Source organism: Leuciscus leuciscus (assembly GCF_965113295.1).
Source record: "Leuciscus leuciscus genome assembly, chromosome: 1".
In the NCBI taxonomy this organism is placed as follows: domain Eukaryota; kingdom Metazoa; phylum Chordata; class Actinopteri; order Cypriniformes; family Leuciscidae; genus Leuciscus; species Leuciscus leuciscus.
Window position 1 is genome coordinate 57210565 of NC_138725.1, and position 24459 is coordinate 57235023.

The 24459-nt window shown below is 37.8% G+C and overlaps 1 protein-coding gene across 1 annotated transcript; it reads right to left on the minus strand.

Moving 5' to 3' along the window:
- Positions 1–397: 397 nt before the first annotated feature.
- stk17al (serine/threonine kinase 17a like) lies at positions 398–16192 on the minus strand. The gene is made up of 8 exons (XM_082162684.1): positions 16076–16192; positions 15711–15859; positions 9707–9919; positions 5276–5420; positions 4417–4543; positions 4072–4120; positions 2938–3117; positions 398–1888 (listed from the first exon to the last, which is right to left on the minus strand). The coding sequence occupies exons 1-8, from the start codon at positions 16175–16177 to the stop codon at positions 1633–1635; spliced, it is 1221 nt and encodes a 406-aa protein (XP_082018810.1). The 5' UTR covers positions 16178–16192; the 3' UTR covers positions 398–1632.
- Between the last annotated feature and the right edge of the window lie 8267 nt (positions 16193–24459).

Consider the following 24459-nt stretch of genomic DNA (forward strand, 5'->3'; position numbering starts at 1 on the left):
CTGAAAGCACTAAAAGTTGTGGGTTTTTTTGAAAAATGTAAACGAAATCAACAAGGACACATTAAATAGATTATGAATGACAAGACTTTTACACTGTTCTTTTTCAAATAAATGCTCAAATGAAGCAGCACAACTAATCATTTTACATTTCTTGAGCAGCAAATCAGCATATTAGACTGGAGTAATGATGCTGAAAAGACAGCTTTACCATAACAGGATTAAATTATTTAAAAAAAATTATATTTCACAATATTACCGTTTTTACTGAATTTTATCAAATATATGCAGCCTTGAGCATAAGAGACTTTTTACAAAAACAAAATCTTACCAACCCCAAGCTTTTGAACGGTGTATATTAGAACATATTAAAAGGTAAGCAAACAAGATTCTTCATAAGTTTAATAAAAAATGATCATTTATTTTCTTCAATATCTTGCCAGGCATGCCAATAATACATATAAGTAGTCCGACTGGACACAAGTGCAAACTTTAAGCACAACTGGTTAAAAAAACAAAACAAAAAACACTAAATATTACAATTTATTTTTTCATTAATCATAAAATACCACAACTGTAGAAAAATAGTTTTTTTTTTTTACATTCTTTTTTAAAATAAAAAATATATATAATTATCAAAGCCTTTTGTTACGTTGTGCTATCTTTTCAAAATGCAAACATCTCCCACAACTGTCTGAAACGCACAAATCCCAGAAAACCTTCTGAGTGGCCCTCAGTTATAAGCCCCACTCCATCACTGACGACAATTTACCTCACGATACCCATGATGCCCTACCAGACACAACAACATACAGAATATATTAACAAGGCAAACAATGCCCCTCGAAAACAAAACAACGATACAAGATACAATGGTACATTTGTGCAATTATAGCAAACTTATGAATAACAGAAAAAGTGGTACGGAAAAATGGTGTGAGAAACCAAACAAACAGTGGTTGTGGATATGTATGACCGTGCCATCTTGAACTACTTAAATGTGGTTGAGAAACTTGAGTATACATTTTTTTTTTTTTTTTACCAAAAAGTGCTAGAACAAAAGTAGTCTCTGAATCAGTTCTTTAAAATGCAGATGCCACTTATAAAGAAGCAGAATGATGTCAAATCTACTGTTCTGAAGAAAGCAGTAGCGTCTTTTTCATTTCATAAAACGATCCAATGAACAGCGGTGATAAATAAAACATCAGTCGATTCAGAGCTTTCCATTTCCTTCCTACAAGGCAGCAGGCGCTTCCTGGGGAGACTCCGACACAGTACAGACAGCAGAAAAGGTTCAGTCCACTCTAAACGTATAAACGGTTTGTTGCTGTGCACTGATGATGAGTTAAGAACCTTGACCAAGAGCTTAAGTATGCTTTATTAAGGGCTTATAAAATCTAATTCAGATCTGTTGTAGACACGCGCACACCTCTGTGGTCATAAGGGAGGTTGACTCGCATTCACGTATCCTACACAAGACAACACAAAGACTTCACACGCACATACAAAAGGTGCTGCAAACACTTGAGTAGACCGCCGCTGTCCAGTCCAAACTAGGCCGCACCGGTTCCAGTTCAGATGAGTCTTTCGGTCGTTAACACAGAGGCCCTCCGATTGGGCAATCGTGTCTGTCACTTAACACATGAGCTCTTGTTGTATCTCTGGACGGGATGGAAACGCCTCTGTGAAAATGAAAGTGTCCCGTCCGGTCTTCAGCTCCCCCTGGCCTGGGCAGGTGGGATATGAAGGGATGACAACAAGTTCTGGGGAAGGGACGGGACTCTCAGGCTCTGATTCGGATTGGCTGGCTTCTTGCTCGTCAACAGCGTGGTGATGAGGGTCGACCCTTAACCAGGGATGATTTAAACACTGTTCCACAGTTGCTCGTTTTCTAGAGAGAAAAAAAGACTGTTAAACACTCAGACAGATTTTGTGTGTGTTTGTGTCTGTGTGATTGTACAACATGCATCTCAGGACTGGTGATAGACAGTGTTGATGTGTCGATCAAGTCACATTCTGGCACACAAAACTGAAATGACACTGTGCTAATATTGGGAGAAATGTTTTGCCAGGAAAAGAAAAACAAGTATATGTATAAATAAATTAAACAGAATAAGCCTATGAATGAATAAAATAGAAGTTTATTTATGATTAAATAAGTATAGGGAACATTTTTTAAATACAATAAATCAAAATAATAGACAGGTATATTTATATTATTTTCCAGAAATAAACTAAATAATAAATGAGAAAAATAAAGAATTTATTAATTAAATTAAAATAAAATATACATGCACTTTGCTCACTGAGCAAAAACTGCAGATTTAGCCCTGTGGTGAAAACATATAAAAGAATGTGCTTATTTGTACAATGATTAAAGCACATTAAAAGTTCTCATTTGGTTTCTCCATCAGTTCTGCAAATATGAAGGACTATCGTTTAGGTTCCCAGGATTTTTTCCTTTCCCAATTACTCACACACCAAGGAATTTTTCCACATAGCTTTAAGCTCTCCATTTTCCTCTCCTGCTTTCTCAGTGCCGATGATCTACAAGCATTAAATTTTATGGGGTGCAGATTATGGTCCTGGATCAGAGACTGTGCTACTATCAGTTCCCACAGAGCCATGATAGCGGCAGGTCTGGACTGCAATTAGTTACACCAACGGACCCCAAAAAAAGCTTCCACCATTCATCAGTTGTAGCAAAAGAGCCCAGGGATGTGGGAAACCAGTAAGACTGCAAGGATCATTTCACTGTATATTCTAAACCAAGAGGCCATTACGCTTTAATGAGAGATTGAAGCATGAGATTACATGTCTGGGGCAGAGCCAACTAAAGCCACTATATCAATCAGGTTATGCAAGTTTGCCTAAACAAGACTGGAGCGGGACACTGTCATTCCACCTCCACACTGACGAATAGCAGCCAACTTCCCCTACCTGGGGTTTTTGAGGAGCAGTGACTGGATGAAATCCACGGCGATGTCAGAGATGCCCTGAAAGACGTCCTGCGAGTAGTCCACGTTGACCTGGGAGATGTTCAGGAAGGTCTCCTGCTTTTCTTCTCCCAAAAAAGGTGACTCGCCTGTCAGCATCACGTAAGTCAGTACCCCAATGCTCCTGTAGGGGTAAAGCAGCAACACATCAGTATGGAGGAAAAACACACCATCAAATTTGACTTGACCATTTCATTTCACCCATTTCATCACCTGAGAGTAATCGTAAACCTAAAAATGACAAATTAACCAGCCCAAGTTGGTTTTAGTTGGTCTCCTAGCCTGATTCGGCTGGTTTTAGATGGATTTTGGCCATTTCTCAGCTGGTCAGGCTGGGAGACAAACTTAAAACAGCTAAGACCAGCAAACCAGCTTGGGCTGGTTCAAGCATGTTTGCTTAAATCTTATAAATCGACTGCGAACTTGTATTCACATCTGCCTCGATCCAATCAACAACCAACAGATAGAACAAGTCCTGCCCTTTTTCTTTCAATAATCAGTGTCACACAGATGTATGTCAATATGGAAGATGGTTCACTAATTAAATTGACCTCATGACCTTAAAACAAGGCAAGACCTAAACTCTTGACCTAAGGCAAGAATCATTTTTATTTATGTTTACATTTATATTTTTGCTCATACTTGAGCTTTAGAGGTTTGTTCTAAATACTTAAATGACCAAAAGTAATATTGCTTGCCTAATTATGAGAGATAGGAAACTGTATGTTGTTTAAACAGCAGAATGATGCAGGAAATGGAGACTGTGTGAGACGACCACCTTTTCCATCCAGTAAATGAGTATAAACGTTCTAGAGACTGTTCTAGATTTTCAGTGGATTGGTAACAGATTGAACACATTGACTTTACCATGCTGATAACACTGACACTTATCGTACTACTGGATTACAGAAATACTTCAAGGAACTTATATCTGCTTTTACAGGTTCATTTATCTAGAAGTCGTCACAACGTTAAATTGCCTTTATATAACATTCATATGTGTGTCAAATACCATGAACAGATACTCTCTCTCACACACAAACACCTGGACTCTGGACACTCAATAAGCTCAACTTACCACATGTCAGTAGCTGTGCTGATGGGCTCATAGTCCAGGATCTCAGGAGCTGAAGGAAAGAGAAACAAATGTCTCGTAACCCTTCACATACCAAAAACACTCCCATACAAATGTGAAAAACATCCTGCTGACACACCGTTTCATCTTTGATCTTTCTACAGATTTTCAATAACTGAGGTTTCGATCACGTGAAGTTTCACTACTCCTACACAAGCTTTCATTCTACCCCTCTTCTTCACTATACTGAGCTGACAAGTCTTCACCTTTACTCTGTATCTGGTTTTGCAGTAGTTATGCCGTGCATGGGAGGGTTTGAGGTTTGCAAATGAGGGATGTCAGACTCACCCACATATTCGGGAGTGCCTAGGATCTCCCGTACCTCCGTCACGCTGTCCACCCGCCGAGACAGGCCAAAATCGACGATGCGGATGTCACCCAGAGGCTGAGCACTCGTCAACAGGATGTTCTGAGGCTGGAGAAGACATTACGAGTGTGAGTGAAAGGAAACACTGAATAACACTTCAGATACACTTCAGATAGGAAAACAAACAAAAAAAACATACTAGAACTAATCTTTTATTTAATTACTTTTTAAATGGATCCAGGTTGCATGTGAACAGTACCCTTCTTTAACGCCCCATTAACACCATTTATCAAACAGTTTCAACCAAGTACACACATAAGTTCACTGACATCAAACAAACTTCAATACTGCACAAAACTAGCATGTGTGATGCCAGATTAGAGCAGTTTAAAAACTTTGACACCAGGATAGGCATACTTAATGAAATTAGTAACATTACAATTAGTTTGAACCAGTGGGTGCCATCAGTAAACAGTGTTTAAACAGGTCTGGTTAATTATCTTAAAGAAGAACTCTATCATAAGTAATTTAGTCGCATTACTTCTGCAAATGTTATCTAACATTTTTGCCAACCTCCACCATGTTGTTACGCAATAAATGTTAAACCAAAAAAAATTCAAATCCTACTCATCCTACTTTTTGTTACACCCAAATACACAGACATTATAAAAGCAAGTTAATTACTGTGAAAATTAATATATTTGAGTTCACACACACCACTTCAAATGACAATAAAGGGGAAGCAGTCACGTTTTAGACCATGTAAGGGAGTCTAAGTTACATCGTTATGATCAACGTGCAAAACACGAACATGTACATAGTACAATGCCTAACACTCACCTTAAGGTCCAAATGAACTACGTTGTTTTGATGGAGACAGGCCACACCCATCAGAATCTGCCTGGCCAATCGGATGACATCTTTCTCTGTGAAGGCCTCATCATTATCGGCAACACACTGGTTAAAAATTTCACCTCCTGCAGCACTGAAAGACAAAGATTGCGAGTGTGTTAAAATTTAGATCTCAAATTTTACGCTCACATATTACATGCCCTAATTGAGATGTGTCATTGTCCCATCTGATATCAGCATTTATGACCTCAAAAAAATAAAAATAAAATAATTCACCCTGAAATCAGTAGTACACAGGTTACGTGGTTCAAACCACTCTATGTGGGTGGTGTACCGATGCCAGGTGTTTGCGCTCATTTCTATACATAATTAGCCATCTTCTTGGAGAGGCCCAATTATAAAGTTAGAGGAGACTTCTGGGTAACAGCAAAGGGGGTGGAACTTCATCCTTGCGTAACCGTGGCGAGGGTTACCATGACCATGAGGATTTGCAGGCGGATACTCCTTTGGGCGATGAAAGAAAATCAGGACCATGTGTAGTGAATTTCAGGCCGCACACAAACGCTCTCTCCCATAGACACTCATGTACATGCTTTTCACCTACAGTGTAGAGTCTGTATGCATTCGTTTGTGTGGTGTCTATTACATAACAGTTGAATCCAGCTGTATAAATAAGGGATTCTGGGTATCGCTTATCAGATGAGCCACAAGAGGCTTATAAAGTGAGGACACTGGGATATTGGGAACCTTTCAGCCCCCTTTAAATCAAACATCACAAAAACTTACGCTCTTCACTCTAATAGAATAAACCCTCCACTCTAAATTCCCCCGAAGTCAGCGTCTTCTAAAGTAACATCAGAAAAACAACCCAAAGAGGTCTGTTAATGCTCACATGTGCAGGGATCAAATCCTCACTGCCTTTCATGGATGGAAAAAAACATGTTTTGGTTTCGTAGTGCGTGTGAGACAGAACATTTTAAGCATCTATGAAGTGGCTCTGTGGACTGACGCAGATTTATGATTGACCCAAGAAGAGCAGTGGTTGAGTAAATCACACGCTTACAGGCTGGTGGATGTTGATGTCCCATTTTCATACACTTCACCTGATCAAACGGCTGCTGCTCTTGTAAATTAGATGATGAAAACCAAGACTGAACGCTTGACAGAAGAATTGCAAGTTTACTCAGAGGTTTTAAGCCATGAGAATGTGGAGCAAAGGCAAAGATTCGTTACTCAAATAAACTTCCTTTTCTGGAACAGAAAGGAGGACAAAAATATGCTCATCTGCAACCCAAGACCACCAAGAGCACCGTTCCCCTCTCATGAGAGGATGAGAACTAGTACTCTGACTTGAAGCATCTTGCAAAATATGCGAAGAATGCGCTCCAACGGAAATTTATCTTCAAGTAACTAAGAAACACATTTGTAGAAAATCGTGATTCACTTCTATGATTTAGGATGGCTTGGATACATACCTACTGTGGACTGCAGCTAAGCTTAGAAAACTGTTTTCGCACCAACCAACTGGAAACAAATTCGACAAACAGTCCAAAACAAAAGCTCTAGTGAAAAAGCTCCATTAGTTGTGTAACGAAGATATAAACAATTATTACTACCAATACACCATAAATTAAGGGGTTTTAAGGATGATATCCCTTGATAATCCCTTAATTTATGGATAATCTGGTATTGGTACTAATAATTATTTTGTATGGGAAGATCAGAAAATCCCCACAGCAAATGAAGCATAATGCTCAATGTCTTAAAAACAACAACAAAAAAAACCTTTCCATGTTGCTCAAACTATCTCAAAAAGCAAAAGCTGTCAAATCTCCATAAATGCCAGATGTCTTGTCTCTCTGGCTTTATTGAAGGGGGGGGGTTAACAGAGGCATCTCTGTAAATCTGCATCTGTCAAAAGGACTTAAGCCACCACTGAACGGTCCATTTCAGACTTCTGAGGGCTTTTGATCAAGCAGATGAGGAAAATGAAGAAGCAGGTGATGAAGAGGAACACTTGCAACAAAGAGACTTACATAAGAGCTTTCCTAGAAAGATGTCAAACACTGGACTAAGGGAGGGCCCCATTTTGTTTCGTTTAAAGAATGAAAAACATTACCACACAGAGTAACTCAACTAATGTTTCACATTTTCCAAGGACCATCACTTCCGAGTGAAACTCAGCTATGGTGTTGTAGGTGGATGCTAGCGTGTTTTTATGGCCCAAAACAAGACCTAAAATCTCTATTCTGGTGACTAGATCCTTCAATGTAAATGTAGACTGCTTAAAAGTACAAACAATAGTCAAAACAAGAAGAATCTAAAAACACTGCATTATACCCTCTTCCTGGCTGCTTGACTTCTAGTTAGGCCTGTAACTTGATGAGTGGCCTTAGAAAAAGCAGTGGCTAGTGCATTCATGTAAGAGTCGGTGCTGGAATTTGACCTCAAAATTTGTGTGGGGTGTCTGAATGTTTGGTAAATGTAATTATGACCTTTTTTATTGTCAGTCTTACAATAGCATGGGTTTTAACTTTAAATGGCAGAGAATGGCGAGAATTCAGTTTGTTTCTGACAACAGAGGATGTGGTGATGCATTGCACATGCAAGTGCGAGTACGTCGCAGCTCTGCTTTTAGAAGAAAAGCCACAGGAAATGGAAATTGAAGTGTCTCTCTCTGTCTGTCTCTCTTCGGTTTAACTGGTGTCTACTGCTAAACCTTCCAACAATCAAGTTTAAGGATTTAACTAACAACAGAAAACCAGGGCAAAAACAGTTACCCTACCAAACCAGACATACTGTTCTAACACAAAAGCACTGACACGCATGCATGCAAAATAAGAGAAAAGTCAGGCCATTTTTTTTATATTACAATATTTTATGATAAATATGTAATTAATTTATATAGAAACATAAATGGGATTTTTGTGTTTATTTATTTATGTATAAATACTATAATTATGCCTATATATAATGTGTAAACAGACAAACTAGACCATGACTTCACGCAGACCTTAACTGCGCTTGCACAACAACTAAAACACAAGCGTTACCTTCCTTATAAGGTAAACTTACTCCACAGGTTGTCTACACACACAATGTGTTTGCATGTGATAGATTGATATACAGCTGTCTCTACAGAGGAAGTTGCTTAGCAGTGTCGAGCAAGTGGGCTGATTTTTTTTTTTTTTTTTTTGTGGCAAGTTACCTTTGAGAGACAGCAGATGTAATCGACCAATTCTCAAAACCTACGTCATTCGACACGTCAGCATCCTGCCTCGCTATACAGATCAATGCACACAATGCGCAAAAAACAGGCAGTTGATTTTATGCAGAATTTGCAATAAGACAGTCGGGGGAAAAACCATGAAATGCCTTCAAAAAATTAAGGGAAAAAAAAACAAGGGAGATTCAAATGATAAAGCTTACGAAAAGCATTTCAAACTTAACGACCTGTCATTTCCTCCTCATTAGTGAACTTTATCAGCTACTGTGTTACAGGAAAAGCTCAAATAGTGTGATTACACTTCAGCTGATAATACACAGTAAGCCCAAGTGTTAAATGAATAATTTGTTTTCAAATGTTGTTTTGGGAAGAAATGTTGTTCCAAACCCATATCAAGTTTTTATTTTACACAAAAGCAGAAATTTTGAAGAACGTGCAGGTTGCTCTTTTCCATTTAATCACAATGAATCGGGACTGGTGTTTTGAAGCTTTAAAAACCTTCTCATTTAGTGTTCCACAATGAAAGCCATATGGGTTTGGAGAAATGTAAGGGTGTGTAAATCATAGCTGTTTTTATTTTTGGCTAAAGTAATCTTGTAGGGGAGTAATGAGGTGAATTTAGGTTATCAATGCTTTATATTAAAAGCTGTGAAACTCACATAGCATGTCATTTTTTGGTCAGGCCTGCTGAACTTAAGCAGAAAATGACAAGGCAAAGGAAACAGATTGGCAGTTGCAGATTGGTCAGAAAAAAATTGCCCTCTCCTTGGGCTGAGAAGCATTCGGATTTGACATTTCACAAGGGGCAAACGCAAGAACACCACATTCTCACTTGGGAAATGATACATTTATTCTTTTTTTTGTGTGTGCGTGTTATTGTAATGGAACTTTCAGCTCACTCAGCTAAGAAAGAACTAGCTCAATGTGGTCTGTGGTAACAGAAAGGTACAGACAAACACAAGCTCCAAATATAAACGCTTCCAAACAACAGAGTTATGAAAAAAAATATCATTTTTTTGATTTGCCCGTTGGGCCATTACTTTATGCCTCTAATTCTAATCTTCAAAAGCCCTGGTGACTTGGAATAACAAAATTACAGTGCACAACGTCCAAGCCATCATAAAACACTCCGCATTACGCTTAGCTTTCACGGTCAGGGAATGTCACTACATAACTGCGATTATGTGTCTTACCACTCTAATACGAGGATGATCTCTGTGGTGGTCTCATAGACCTCGTGCAGTGCCACCACATAGGGACTCGTCTCCGCTGACTCCAGCACTGCGATCTCGTTCAGAATGTCGCTGCGGCAGTCCTGACCCTTACGCCTTTTCCTCAGGAACTTTGCAGCATGCTCCTTGCCAGTAGTCTTCTCCACACACTTCTTCACTACTGCAAACTTGCCCCTGCGTGCACACAAACATACACACAAGAGTGATTCAATAAACAGCTTGGGGAATGTTTAGGGAATGAGAAGAGGAAATCAAAATATAAACACTTTGAATGATGACATTCACGTTGTTCTATTAAACATGAGCTTTTATTACACCGCGCTCCAGAACAATTGCACATCTGTATATTTAATATTTATATTACATTTAATTGCATAATTTATTACGTTTTATTTTTTATTTAAATAATTGATTTTAGAAAAAAGCAATTAAATGTTTAGTTTAATACATTTAAAAATATGAAATATACATGTATAATAAATTATAATTTACGTTTATAAAATATTAGAGGGTACTAAACTTATAAAACTGGTTCATAAAGTTAGCATGGTGATAAGACGTGGTTGCAGTCTTGCAGAGTGTTGCAGACTGATAAGTCACTGATCTGTCATTTTTTAAAAACTGTGAATCTTTGACACAGTCAAATCCACTTTTACGAGGAAGTGTTCAAAAATAAATATTGTCTTTATTTTCAAATGCATGACGTTAATGTGCAAGTCATACGGACTACTTTTATCACATTTTTCAGTCTTTTTTTGAGCTTAACAGCTGATGGTCATGATCTGACGCAATGTCAAAAAGCTGCAAGAAGATTCTTAAATTCTTTTCTACTGATAAATAACAGCCTACAGGTTTGGCCAACATAAGGAAGCAAAAAATATGTGATGTTTACTACATGCAAAGTAGAACATCCTTGTATTCTTTCTTAACCCGTCAATTTCACAATTTTCATGATCACTCACTCCCTCCCTCCTCCTTCGTTTTTAACGAGAGCCTGACACCTAAATGATAAGACTGACAGTTGGAGCTGTCCAAGGCCTCTTACACACACACACACACACACAGGCTCATTCACACTGATTTCCTGCCGCCTCTCTCATCTGACCTCCCAACGCCTCATCTATCAGTCAAAAGACACACAGGGTGCTGCACACACAGAAAGAACAGGCCTGTCAGCGTAGGCATTCTCTTGTTTGACTGCGAGAAGGACAAATGGCTCTTAACCACACCTCCTCTCCAGGCCATATCATTAAGAGACACCAGTTTGTGTGTGTGGTAGGGACCCTAACAGACAGACCACCCACTCTTCCAACACTCCTCTATTGAGAGTCAATGGTGTCCACTCCTGCCACCGTCTAGTTCAGCCAATGACCAAACACGGCACTAACAAACAAAATACAGCCCCCCAGTGACCTCTCCTCTATCCACTGCTTGTCTCTTCCAATCTACGTCTCCATTAACACCCTACTTAAAAGTTTGACACGAACACGCAAAAACGCAGGTGGACAATAAAACATCCAGGATGGAGCTTCCAGTTGTCATGTCAAAGACCTAATGAAATGCCCAAGCGAAGCAGTCCTTCCTGTGTTGACATTTGCTGCTGAACAAAGTCAGGGAAGGACTTATGAAGGACTTAACCCTTTAAAAAAAAATCTGAATAAAACAAATATATACACAAAAATAATTTATTGAAAAAAAAAACGCATGCATAAACTAAACAAACAACAAAAACAAATAGGCAGGGGAGGGAACACATTGTAGAGAACATGAATGATTCGTAAATTGCAATATATTGGCCAACTTTCCTACAAGAAAAAGACTATTTTAATATCTCCATCTACTAAATATAAATTATATTTTTCTGGCCACAGAAAATTAACTTTAATTTCATGGGGTGTTTAAAAAGCTTTTGTTGTTTGGTCTTGCTGTTAACAATTCCCATGATTGCAGAACACTTAAAATCCTCTGAAAATTCCCAAGAGCACAAGCCAAAATCCATCCACTGCCAGCGTTGTAGTGGTTTTCCTGCTAAACGTGAGTGTGGTTGGCAGGGTCGAGGTGAAGCGAGCACGTTCCAGCGTCTGAGCTCAGAACAGTCACAATACAGAGTTCAAATGGAGCCCAAGAACCGCATGTGATGATGCCAACTCCCAGAACAACCCTGTTGTTCATTAGTTCAGCACGTGAGGAAATTGTTGTGAACAATTTTTTTTTGAACTCTCCAGACATTAAGTGTACAATTTCTGAATTACAAACACAACCATAAAGCATTAGACTGAGAGGTAACAAGGTCAAAGGGCATCACTTAGCTGCCATAATTCTGCCAAGCTCACATTTCTTTTGCCCTCTTTCTCAGAGGGGTGTACAAGAGCAGGTCTGAAGGGTCAGGAGCCATCAAACTATATATAAATTCATAAAAATACATAAATACACAAATAAAGTTTTTCGGTTTTACACCCTCCCTCACAATAAAATTCAACTTTGTTCATCACTCCACAAAGCACCAAAGATGAATAAGAAATCAAAATCCCATAATACTTTGAAACATCCATTTTCTCTACTTATAAATATGGTCAGACTCAATCTAAAACAATTACTCTCAAAGGGTAGGAAATGTACATTCATTTTTATAGATGACCCATATACTGGAGGTTAAACTTCCTGTGTAAAATCACACCATCTTCTCTTTCACTGTCTGTCTGTCTCCATTTCTCGGTTTCATTCTTATGCCCAGATGGTAGAAACATGTCTACTTTTGAGAGTCAAAGAATGGATAAACATTTAAAGACCAAAATCATGCACGTGTGCATGAAGACACAAACACAAGACCATTTAGACACTAAGATATATACAATCTCAATCCGTTATTAAAGGGAAATCATACAACCCCATTATTAAGTGAAAGACTGCAACACATGCACAGCTGGCCTGTCTGCTACTGGTATGGCAGAAGGCTCAGTCAGCATCCCAGAATTCTGCAGTAGAACATTCCTCACTCAGACCACCTCGGATAGAGGATCACTGATTCTTAGCTGAACTCATGAACTTTATTGGTTTCCTGAGGATAAAAAGTGCAGATTAACAAAACAGCCGCACAGAGAGAGAAAAAAAACAAAACAAAAAGTGTCAAGTTTCATGAAAAAAAAATAGCTGAGAAAACATGAATGAAGTCGATGAAAAGCTTCTGAAAAAGGGGTGCTAGGACTGATGATGCGTTTATGAAGGCATGTGTGGATGAAGTTCCTCAAATAGATTATATTTTGGTGCATGATTTGAGATGGGATTTTGAAGGTTGGGGTTAAAGCCATTTTTGGATACTCTGGAGGAGCTCCAAAGATGATATGCTTAAAAATACCCTCTAATCTCACCGAATTGGGACACAACTCATAAGAACTTTAATGAACTGGGACATCCACTACACTGTATGATGGGTAACTGGCAGATATTCAAGTGGAACGGACAAGTTTATTTGGTGGATTTCAGCATCCCCGCATTTTGTTCTCTCACACTGTCCATTTCCACGTCAGTGCCGACTTTGGGTACACAAAAGCATTAAATGAGAAGCACCACTGTTATAAATCTGAAAATGACTGGAAATGGAAACTGACCTAAACACGACATAACTAAACTGATCCTCCAAATAAACAAACAAGTTGTCTGGGAACAAACTTTGGATTTGATCTAGCTGAATAACACAGAAATTGCTGTTGGAGTTTTGTATCAAATCAATGGAGTGCTGACAGCAGGGCCAGATGGTTTAGCCATTCAGTAAAACGAGTACATTCAGCAACACAGAAGGAACATTTTACAGTCTACGTTGTACTCCACTGACTCCAGTGGGATGTGTGGAAGTGTGTGCACATACTAAAAGTCAAATCTAGGCCAACATGCATGTTATGGTCATCGGGAGTGCTAAAGAATGAATTTAAAAGCTGGCCTTTCACTAAAAAAAGATTTTCGTTTAAACTACGGTGGCCGAGAGAGTTCAACGTGCTGCAACTGAAGAAAAACGCAAATAGAAAAACACCCGCAAATTAAGAAAACATCTTTTCAGAAAACTCAGTTTCACAACACAACCAAATACAGAAACGCGCTGCAAATAGCACAGACCACAACGGAAACGTTTCCAGACGACCCCAATAAGTGACGAACCCGGCTGAGACATGCATGAAACTGATGAAGATGTTTTCTTAATTTGCAGGTGTTTTTCTGACCCGCTGAGCTCAGTGTAAATATCTTTGCTGCAAAGCAACTGTCACATGTTTACATAAAAACAATGTAGGTCAATATATGATAAAGAAAAAGAAGGGATGAAATCAGATTAGGTTACGCTGAAAGAATGCAAGATATCTGTGTGACCGCCGCCTTCTGCCTACCTAATCTCAACATCAATATCCACCAACATCTGCATTCCTCCAATGCTCATTCAATTCACCACTATGGTAAGCAGCTTGCCTTGTGACTCATGCAAAGTGTTTTGTGCACTTTAATTACAGGAAAAACTTGGGATTTACTCATGCCTTAGAATCCTCACGCATTAGGATCCTCACATCTCTTGTAGTGGGGAGCCAAACATAAAACGTTTCAGAGAGAACCAAATGCCAACTAAATCCAGTCCAAATCGAGACATTTTACAACCCAATCCACAAATTACCCATCAAATTGGGTTAAATGATGCGGAACGGCAGTGAGAATTAAAATCCAGCAACTTGGAAAGAGTTCACCTAAAGGCAGCAGATACAGACCATGCAATTGTCAACAAGCACAGCATGCGTTTAACTCTAAATGAACACATCTGTCCAAGAGAAAACAAATCTGAGTGGTCAAACGATACCATCTTGTCTATAATTAGTCAGTGGAGCGTTAAAGAACAATGTCACGGCAAGCAGCGCTATATCCATCACACATGGGCCCCGTGCGGCTCTGAATTAACATGTTCTAAATTCTTTGTTTCCTTGAGAAAACACACTGAAAGGATCTAAGTCTTATTCTCAGGCATGAGGGGCACCCCTGGAAAATGCCAATAAGAATGTTAAGTGGTTCAGAGTTCACTTTTGATTGATTTATCACGATGGATAGAATATTTTGAATCCATTCACTAAGCAATTCAGTATGATTCGTTCAGTGTCCCTTTTCTACGCATTATATTGTTACCAGTAGGTGGCGACAAGCCAATTTGTGTGTAATGATCGAGTCATTGAATCTTTTATTCAACCTATTCGTTCACGACCGAATAGCAAAATTTGTGTCTATCGATTGACTAAAACAAACATCCTAAGCTTTTCCCACACAAGTAACCACAAAGAGATGCAAAAAAAAAAAAATTATAATAATAATAGTTAAATTCCAAATAACACCTTCAGGTTAATACAACTCTTCATTAAGAATTGATTTATAACACTGATTTGCTCAGTGATTCTCTCTTTGATTTGCGTTATTTTTGCAGAGTGGAAAAATTCACTAAAGCAATTATGTGCTTCACAAAACTTGGTGAACAAAAACATGCATGCATGTAAGTGAACGACAACGATTGGTTTTTGAAGGAAACACTACTAATTCACCTGATTGCTTCACCTGCTGGTCTACGCTGCAGGTAAACGAGGCGAACTAGAACGGTCCCGTTATAGTAAACGCAAAGGTGTAGAAGTGCGTGAGAAACATTTTCGTTTTTTTCATAAATGCATGTCAGTATTATGTCGTACATATGTCGTTTACAGTATTGACAAGCTACAATAAGGGCTAAACATCCATCCAGTTGATCCTCAGATTACACGTGCGGGAGCCAAACAAACCTATTTTGGCTTCCAGCTGGCGGTGATTCACTCCCCCAATTAATTCTCACACCGGTTCCCAAGTTTGTGAAACTGCCTGCGGGGATATGACTGCATGCCTTCTACACATTTTTATCTTTTAAACACGATAGTTCGTTTAAACAGCAGATACTCCACAATGTTTTTTTTTTTACCTGCCAAGCTCTCTGCCGACCAGATCATAGTTGTTCTTGAAGGGGTCGGTCCTTATCCGCGTGCGAATCTTTGTGACCATTCCGTTCCTGTTCATCATTGTGCTTTTTTTTCCGTTACAGTCTTGCTGCGGGATAATACCTTGCGTTCTCTGGAGTAGAAATATAAAGCTTTAGTCCATCAGGTCACTATCACAGAGCTCTATTCAAGCCAATTGCGGTGGGAAAAAATGATGATGCTTAGAGAAATTAATTGTTGCAGAGGCAATATTTCTTGTGAAATATTGCCTTGCCACTACAGGTTTATCACAGCGTTCGATGTGGTGCAAATGTTCTAAAGCTACTGTACAGTTTCCCCAAAAACTCACAGAACTTGCTAAGAACCGCGACAGATCACCCGTATGCCAACGTCCAAGCAGCGGTAACTCAGTTTGAGAATGCGGACAAACATTCCCAAGCACAAGGCTCATCACAAACCCCGCCCTTAAAGAGGCGGCCAATGGGAGCGTAGCATTTGTGAAATGGGCGCGGTCATGGCATTCAGAAAGTGAAGTGAATTATGTGGCCCTGTGAAATGAGAAGATAAATGAAATAATAATAATAATTCAAAGCACAAATCGGGAAAATACCTATGTACTGATACACCCATAAAAAATATAGCACAAATATACATGAAAATATGTAAAATACATTTATATACATGTAGGGCTATTTAGAATATTTTAGTTATTTATTTTTCCAGGTAAATATATTTAGTCATTCTTTGTATATTGTAAAATACAAAACATCATCCATATATATATATATATATTGACATTTGAAGGTTGGTTTCAACTACATTTTGGAAAACATATTTATTTTATATGACATTTTTTTAATTATATAGCCTCTACAACAAATAGTAATATGATTCAAATATATTTTGGCCCCATGTTTATTTATCTATTGCTTTGTGAGAAAATTAGCACTAAAACTTATTTTTCTCCCCTCCTCTCCCATTGCACACTGACTTTCCCATTGCAAAAAAACTTTCTTTTTAAATTTGTTCACTCATCTCAAAGTCTGTTGATTCCCTTGTTGTCACATGGCAACCAAACACACAGTGCCCTACCTTGACTTGCCTCATACTTTGACACACACACACACACACACACACACACACACACACACACACACACACACACACACACACACACACACACACACACACAGGTTTTTGGTATCTGCCAAAACCAATTACCTAATGAGTGTCAGGATTCCTGTCATACCAGCTGGCTTCAAACCTCACCCTCTCTCACTCCCTGCTGCCACTAATCTCTGTTTTTAGTTTCATACTTTCTCTAGGTGACTTGCTTGTTACGTTGTCTAAAACCCAATTCAGTCAACTAAAAGACAGATTTAATTGATGTTGCCACATTCACTCTGTGTGTGTGTGTGTGTGTGTATGTGTGTGTGAAATAACTTTCATAAACAGTTTTGGTATCCAGGTAATACAGAGCAGACTATGATGGATGGATGGATGGATTTCATTTCTGTTTTCAGTGTGTTCATCTGCTGCAGTCCAGATTGTGTTTCTTCAAACCACAAATGTGTGATCAGTTTAAAACCAAAGAGCCATGTGGCCGTGTGACAGCATAAATAGAAGTAAGAGAGCAAGAGAGAATGGAATGGGAAGAAGATTGAGTTTAATGAGAAAAGGGCATTCCTGCATTTGTTTGTCTGCCTCTCAGGGAATAGCTTATGTAAGGCTCATTTGCTTGACCTGTTACTTCAAGTTTTAGTTCAAGTCTTCTTCTTTTTTTAAAAAATGTTTAAACATCCTTAAAACAAGATAAACCTACTTGAGAAGCAAAATTGTGTAAGATAATAAGGTCGGTTTCAGGGAGTAAACCAATTGAATTAAGCTTGTTTTTCTTACCCAATTCAGAAATTGTTTGGCTGTCGAAGTAAAGATGGGGGTCCTGTGCCAGCAGAGCACACACCTCTGACTGCTCTGCTGGGACATCTGACTGCTTAAATTATACTCCGGGAAATGCCTGATGGAATCTCTGCTTTGTTTTGCTCTACAGGACCAATGTACCTTGACTGAGCATTCACTCTCTTTCTCTTTCTCTTCACTGGCTGCTTTGGCAAAACAGGGAGCTTCTGGCTGCATTTTTGGCCTTGCTATCCATTCATGTGTGTGTGCACATTAGTTAGAAAGGTCACAAGGGGACACAAAATTGTGACGCCTGAGCTGAGCAAACACCTTTTGTCATGCATGCGTGTGTCTGTTTGTGGGGATTCCAGACTGTTGCTATATGACAAGGAGGTCTGACATAGTGCATTGAAGCAGACAGGCACTAGATGTTCTCTACAGGCCTATCATTTTTCAGTTAATCCATTGGCATGAAAACAAAGGAACCAAAAACAAAATAAATCCGAATGAGAGAGAGAACTGAGGTTTAATCGTCATTGCTCAGTCATTAGGTTAAGCATGTTAGAAAGCATGAAAGATTCTTGGGGAAAAGTCATTTTGATTTAATGATGATCATGTTCTCCAGATTTGAGAATGATCCATCTCGTGCTCAGAAGCAAGAACATTTGACCCTCCATACAACGAGTTCACATGATCAATGTCAAAAATGTACTTATAAATTAACTTATTTGATTACCCTTAAATATTAACATCAATATTCATATTAATATTAACACTAATATAAATATTATTAAAATAACCATTAACATTAATGTTAAAGGTACACCATGTAACTTTTTTTCGTTTTCTGTTCAGTCACGCAGATCCAAAGCACCACCAAAACAATGTTCTTCTGCAAAATGAATGTCGTTTTTTAACCGCTATGGGCCAAAAGTTGCATAGTGTAACTTTAATTTTAAGAACAGTATATTAACATTAATATGAATTCTATACATTATATATATAAAATGTACATACATGGAGTACTTTCCATAAGATCATCTCTCAATGCAAATCAAACCAGCTATTAGGCTAACTGAAATAAAACCATGACGATCTCTAGGTATGGTGAAGGCTATGTGATGATGTGGGGCTATTTTAATTCCAAAGGCCAAGGGAACTTTATCAGGATGCATAGTATTCTGGATCCATGAAGTAACTGGCCTTTCAAAATAAAAATCTGCCTGCCTCTATGGGAATTTAACATAGGGGTGTCCAGACTTATGCATCCTGTATTTTAAGGAAGAACATTTATTTATTTACGATACATTATTCATTCACAAAGAAAATTGGTGTCCTTAAAGGTTGGATTTTTCCAATTTTTTTTAATTAAGGCATTAAGTTCAATTTCCAAAAGATGATTTTTTATTCCTCTTTTTAGTCAACTTTAGCATGGGTGTCTAAACTTATGCATAGCACTGTATATATATATATATAATTAATGTAATATACATATATTCAAACTTAAAAAGGTTTATTTTCAGGTTTAAACTCAATTGTGATCTAATCATTGATTCTCAAAGCATTTGGACCTTGGTATATAATATAAAGGACACTTCAGGTGCACATACAGAAGCAATTTACACTCTGTTCTTCATACATTTCGGTGTCAGTCTGAATCTGGAGAATTCCATTTTCTATAGTGAGGAATTTTTTGTTTATTATTTCTTTTCTTTTTTCTTCTTTTTTTTACAGCTACACCTTCTTGTAGGCTACTTTTGCAGTGTCTGGTGTCCCTGCACTAAAAGAGCACAAAAGCCTTCTGTTTAAAGCCAACCTACAACCCCGTTATACATTCACACACAAGATTTCACTGGAGCTGTTTCTCGAGGTTGACACTAAACCTTTTGCTTTAGTTATTGAATACGCGTGCAAGCACAACATCAATGCCAGTTTTTAAAATACAATGTTCTCTGAACAGAAACCTATTTAATGGTCTATATAATCTTGATGAAATGCCAAACCTGTGTTTTTATTCGACATTACAATTTTGTGTATTCTGTAGAGTTTGAATGGGACTTAAAATCTCGTATTGCACATTTAAGTAACATTTCTGTTTTAATATAAAGCTCCAGTAACGACTCGTGACAAATCATGGGACTTTTTTTAATCGAGTTTGGAGGTGTAAGGCAAATGACATCATTTCAGAATCATAAAATCCTAGTTATCTCTCATAATGATAAAAGTTACTGACAACAGAGCGCTCAACTTTCTGATTCGTACTGAGAGCAATCAACCAGAAGCTCACCGCTGTGTGGGAGGAAACATCAAAAAATACAGAACAGTCGAATGCAAGCTATCGTGTAAAGAAAAAAAGATGAAACAGTTCGACAGGTAGCAGCATGAGACAGATTTGTCCACATCCTGCTGTTGTGTGCAACATTCACAGAGATGAGCGCACGCACATGCACGCTTACATGCAGCTGAGAACAATTTGTTCAAAACACTCTAGATACACGGAAGGTATTAATGTCACAGTAGGTCAAACAAAAAAATCTTGTGTGTTTATTGTTGCAGAATCATCATTGTATTGGTAGCGAAGTTAAGAATGTGATTAGAACAGACACAAAAGATTCATACAATAGAGGAGGAACAATGTTTTGAAACACATGCGTACATGCTTTAAAAAAGATTCCAGTGGATGTCATTCAACATCAGTTCTTCCATATAAAGCCAAAATATGTACAGTATTGTAATGAAGAGGGTAATTATGTTTTGTAATGCTTTACTATACATGGTGTTGACTCTGGAAGCCCATTTACACCACTAAAACAAAAATAAAATGCTATTTGTGCCTCTCATTGTGACTTTATTTGGTCAAAGTTGTGACTTTATTTCTCATAATTGAAACTTTAAATCATATTTATCTTTATATTGTATCGTACAATCTTATATCATATTCATCTTTCTTTAAGTCATGGACACATTAAAGGGATAGTTCACCTAAAAAGGAAAATTAGCCCATGGTTTACTCACCCTTAAGTCATCCTAGGTGTATTTGACATTCTTCTTTCAGACGAATACATTTTGATTTATTTAAAAAAAATGTTATTTTAGTCGATAAAGTTTTAAATATGGATTTTTTTTTACATGAACACATCACTTCACTTCAGAAGACCTTTATTAACCCCCACAGATCCGTGTCGAGCACTTTTATGATGGATGGATGCACTTTCACGGCCATTCACTGCCATTATAAAGCTTGGAAGAGCCAGGACATTTTTTTTATATAATTCCGATTGTGTTCGTCTGAAAGAAGAATGTCATATACACCTAGGATGACTTGAGGGTGAGTAAACCATGGGCTAATTTTCATTTTTGGGTGAGCTATCCCTTTAAGTACATTTCAAATAAATGCTGAACTTTGAACTTTATATTCAACAAGGAATCCTGAAAAAACGTATCACGGTTTCCACAAAAACATTAAGCAGCACAACTGTTTTCAACATTGATAATAATAAGGAATGTTTCTTGAGCAGCAAATCATCATATCAGATTACTTTCTGAAGGATTATGTGACACTGCAGTGAGTAATGATGCTGAAAATTCAGCTTTGACATCACAGGAATAAAATCTATTTAAATATTTTTTTTTATTGTAATAATATTCCTTAATATGGTTGCAACCATTACTGTTTTATAAAGAAAAACAGCCTTGGAGAGCATAAGATAATTCTTTCAAAAGCTTAAAAAATTCTCACCAACTTCAATCCTTTGAACAGAGGCTTTTCAGCAATGATTTAGCTTAAAAAACTTTTGTTCCCACAATATTAAAAGTGACGTTAGACTTTTAAAGCTCAGGCGAAAAAGAATTAAAGGGGCTCACATGATTTCTGGGGTTAAAGAGGCTTCCAGTGAACTTGCCAGTGAGGGTTTTGTGGTTTGGACCCAGCAGTACTTTCAGCGTTTGGAGTTTAGATTTCTGAATTATTTAAGCTGCAAAAAAATGTGATTAAATTAAAAACAATTTTGTGAGGCATGGGCACATATGGAAAATCTGAAAAACTGTTTACATAACATATTGAAATATATAGGTAGTCACAGGCATACACCAAGTTTTTCAGAATGACTTGATGTGATGAACCTTTGTTTAGCTGAATAACTTAACTGAATATCTCCACATTCGGTACACACAATAGCAAAATCCTTTAAAATCCTACTGGATCTGTGTCCAACCTCACACAGAAGTATTTGTATTTGAGTGTGTGTAAGTGTGTGTGTGCTGTGTGCATAACACAACTCCCCACACAGCGGACGGATTTCCGCATCTCTGTCAGGAATTTCCTAGATTTCCTGTGCAGACTCTGACAGGGAGCTAAACAGTGCTCCCATGCTCTGCGCCTTCTCCTAAGGGTCTCGTCTGAAATCGAGAGAGGGAAAACCTTCAAGTATAATGTTCCTTCATCTTAAAACCTCATTTGTAAAGGCATCCAACCAGACGGCAGGGTTCAAAAGTAATGGCTCCACATAAACTGGCCCACATATGAAAAAAATCATCAGGGGTTTCCCCAATGAGAAATACACTTCAAGAATATAACTGTTGTCTGCATTTAAATTGAGTCGTAAAACACTCTGAATGTGACTTTGAGCGTGTGTTTTTGCCTCACAGACATCTGGGCTTTTTGGTAGCTTTTTAAAGACTCGGATAATATTGGTTTTCTTTTTTCCCCCTCCTTTTTTATTTCTCTTCATCTCTCCCACAGTTTTCATGCTGCTCACAGACACACAATCAAATTACAAAAGAGACTAAACTGGCAACTGGTTTTACTTCTGGATGCACATTTTACATAGTAATGAACAACTGTGACATCAAGGTCTGGTTTCACTGACAGGGTTTAGATTAGGCCAGGATTAGGCCTTACTGTAGTTCAATTAGGTCATTTCAGTAGCTTTTACAAACATTACTGGTGTGCATCTTGAGACACATTTTAAGATCTGTCAGTGCAAGTTGCTTTCAGTTAAAACAGCTCAAACATGCACTTTAATGTGGGACTAGGCCTAAACCTTGTCTGTGAAACCAGGGGTAAGTGATGAACCAACACAGTAGAAAAATTACTTTGACTTATCTTAAAAAAAAAAGAAGCATATAATGTCCTTAAAAATAAACACTGAAATATATTCATTATACAATTTTATATTATATTATACAATTCAATTTATGCATAAGCCAAAGTATGCTAAATTATTTTGCATTTTTAATCACAGCCATTGATGTCAACAACAAAAGATATATGGCAAACATTTTCTCCTCCCATGCATTTAAAATGTCAGAAGCTTAATTTAAAGCTCAATTATAAACATATCCTCATCAAAAGATAAGAGAGGCCCATATGCCTTATTTGTGTTTCAAACACTGTGTTTCATATGCAAACTATTGTCTTTCATCTCAATAATAATTTGTAATGCTGATGTTAGTGGTGTGTGGGCTTCATTGGCCTATATGTAATGATTTCCAGTCATTCACAGCACGCTGATATGCTCACACAGTGGCTGCAGCATTTTTTTGAGTGTGTGTGTGGAAAAAACCAAGATATGAATTTTGCTGAGAGCTAACTGTCAAACCACACAATTGACTCATTCATATTGGCAGTTTTACTCTGAATGAGAAAGAAGGAGAGATGTTGACTCTTGCCTTAGAGAGTTGATAGATCAAATAAAGATATCAAATGTGACATTTTGCAAACCTGAAAAGAGTGAATAAGACAGGGAAAGAAGAGAAAGCATCATTAGCCACAGGCAAGTTTGTACAGATATATGGCCCAATGTACTGGATTAATATAAGAACATTTTCCGTATTGATTTTTCACAGATGTTCAAAAACACCCTTTCTCATATGCTATTGTCTAAATAGCCAGACCATCTGTCCCCTCAGATGTCACTCTGCATGGCTGGGTGATTTGCATGACAGGAAAACCACACGACAAGAAATGTCTCACAGCATGATAAAGACACTGTGTGGAGACATGCATTTATCTGGGGTTCTCAGAGGACACAACTGGCAGACCACATCACAGTCACAACTCACGTTCACCAATATTTGAGCACTTTTATAGCTGGAAGATCACAGTATACTTTAAAGATGCACTTAGTAATGTTTTGCTAATAAAAAAAATACATATGAAACAATCTGAGCTGCAACTGAAAAGAAGCTGTTTGACACAAGTTATAGTTTAGTGTTTTATTTAATTCTTACCTATTAAATTTGTATTAATTTAATGCCATTTAATTCAATATGTTGGATTTAATCTACAAATCTTAATTTTCCTATACTGTACGTTAGTATTAAACAAAAATTATAGATTAAAAGAAACAAAACAAAAGATAAACGAACAGCTTTTGTGTGAAACATCGCAGTTAAATAAACTTCATGCATCTGTACTGACAGGGCATTTTCATCCCTGCAAACTAAGAGTTCATCTTTTTAAACAACCAAGCATCCTTCAATTAAGCAAATTCGGGTCAGTGATTTGGTATGAATTCAGGCCACTGATATTTTGGGTCAGAGACTATTTTGGGGGATTCATTTGAAGCACAGAAATTGTACCCTTTGTACCCTGAGGTGTTAAGACGCTCACAGGAGAGGTGTGTCTGTCTAACACACACAATCACGTCTGTATGTAGTCTCATTGCTCAGGCCATTGCTTTTCCCTGAAACTTGAGTTGTAATCTCACAATTGTTGGAGAGGCTGTTTAGAGTAACGACACACCCGTTTTAAGGCAGCATGACATCAACAAATACTCATAAGGAGCTATTTCCTCTTGAAGAAACCCTCAAAGACAAAAGGTGCCACATTTA

What these genes read in the sequence shown, in the direction of transcription:
- stk17al (XM_082162684.1), bottom strand. Translation starts at nt 16,177, where the DNA reads ATGAGCCTTGTGCTTGGGAATGTTTGTCCGCATTCTCAAACTGAGTTA. An exon ending in GTCGGCAGAGAGCTTGGCAG is followed by an intron (nt 9,920 to 15,710) that starts GTAAAAAAAAAA and finishes GTGTGCACGCAG; the next exon opens with GGGCAAGTTTGCAGTAGTGA. An exon ending in TAGTTCATTTGGACCTTAAG is followed by an intron (nt 4,544 to 5,275) that starts GTGAGTGTTAGG and finishes TGTCTTCTCCAG; the next exon opens with CCTCAGAACATCCTGTTGAC.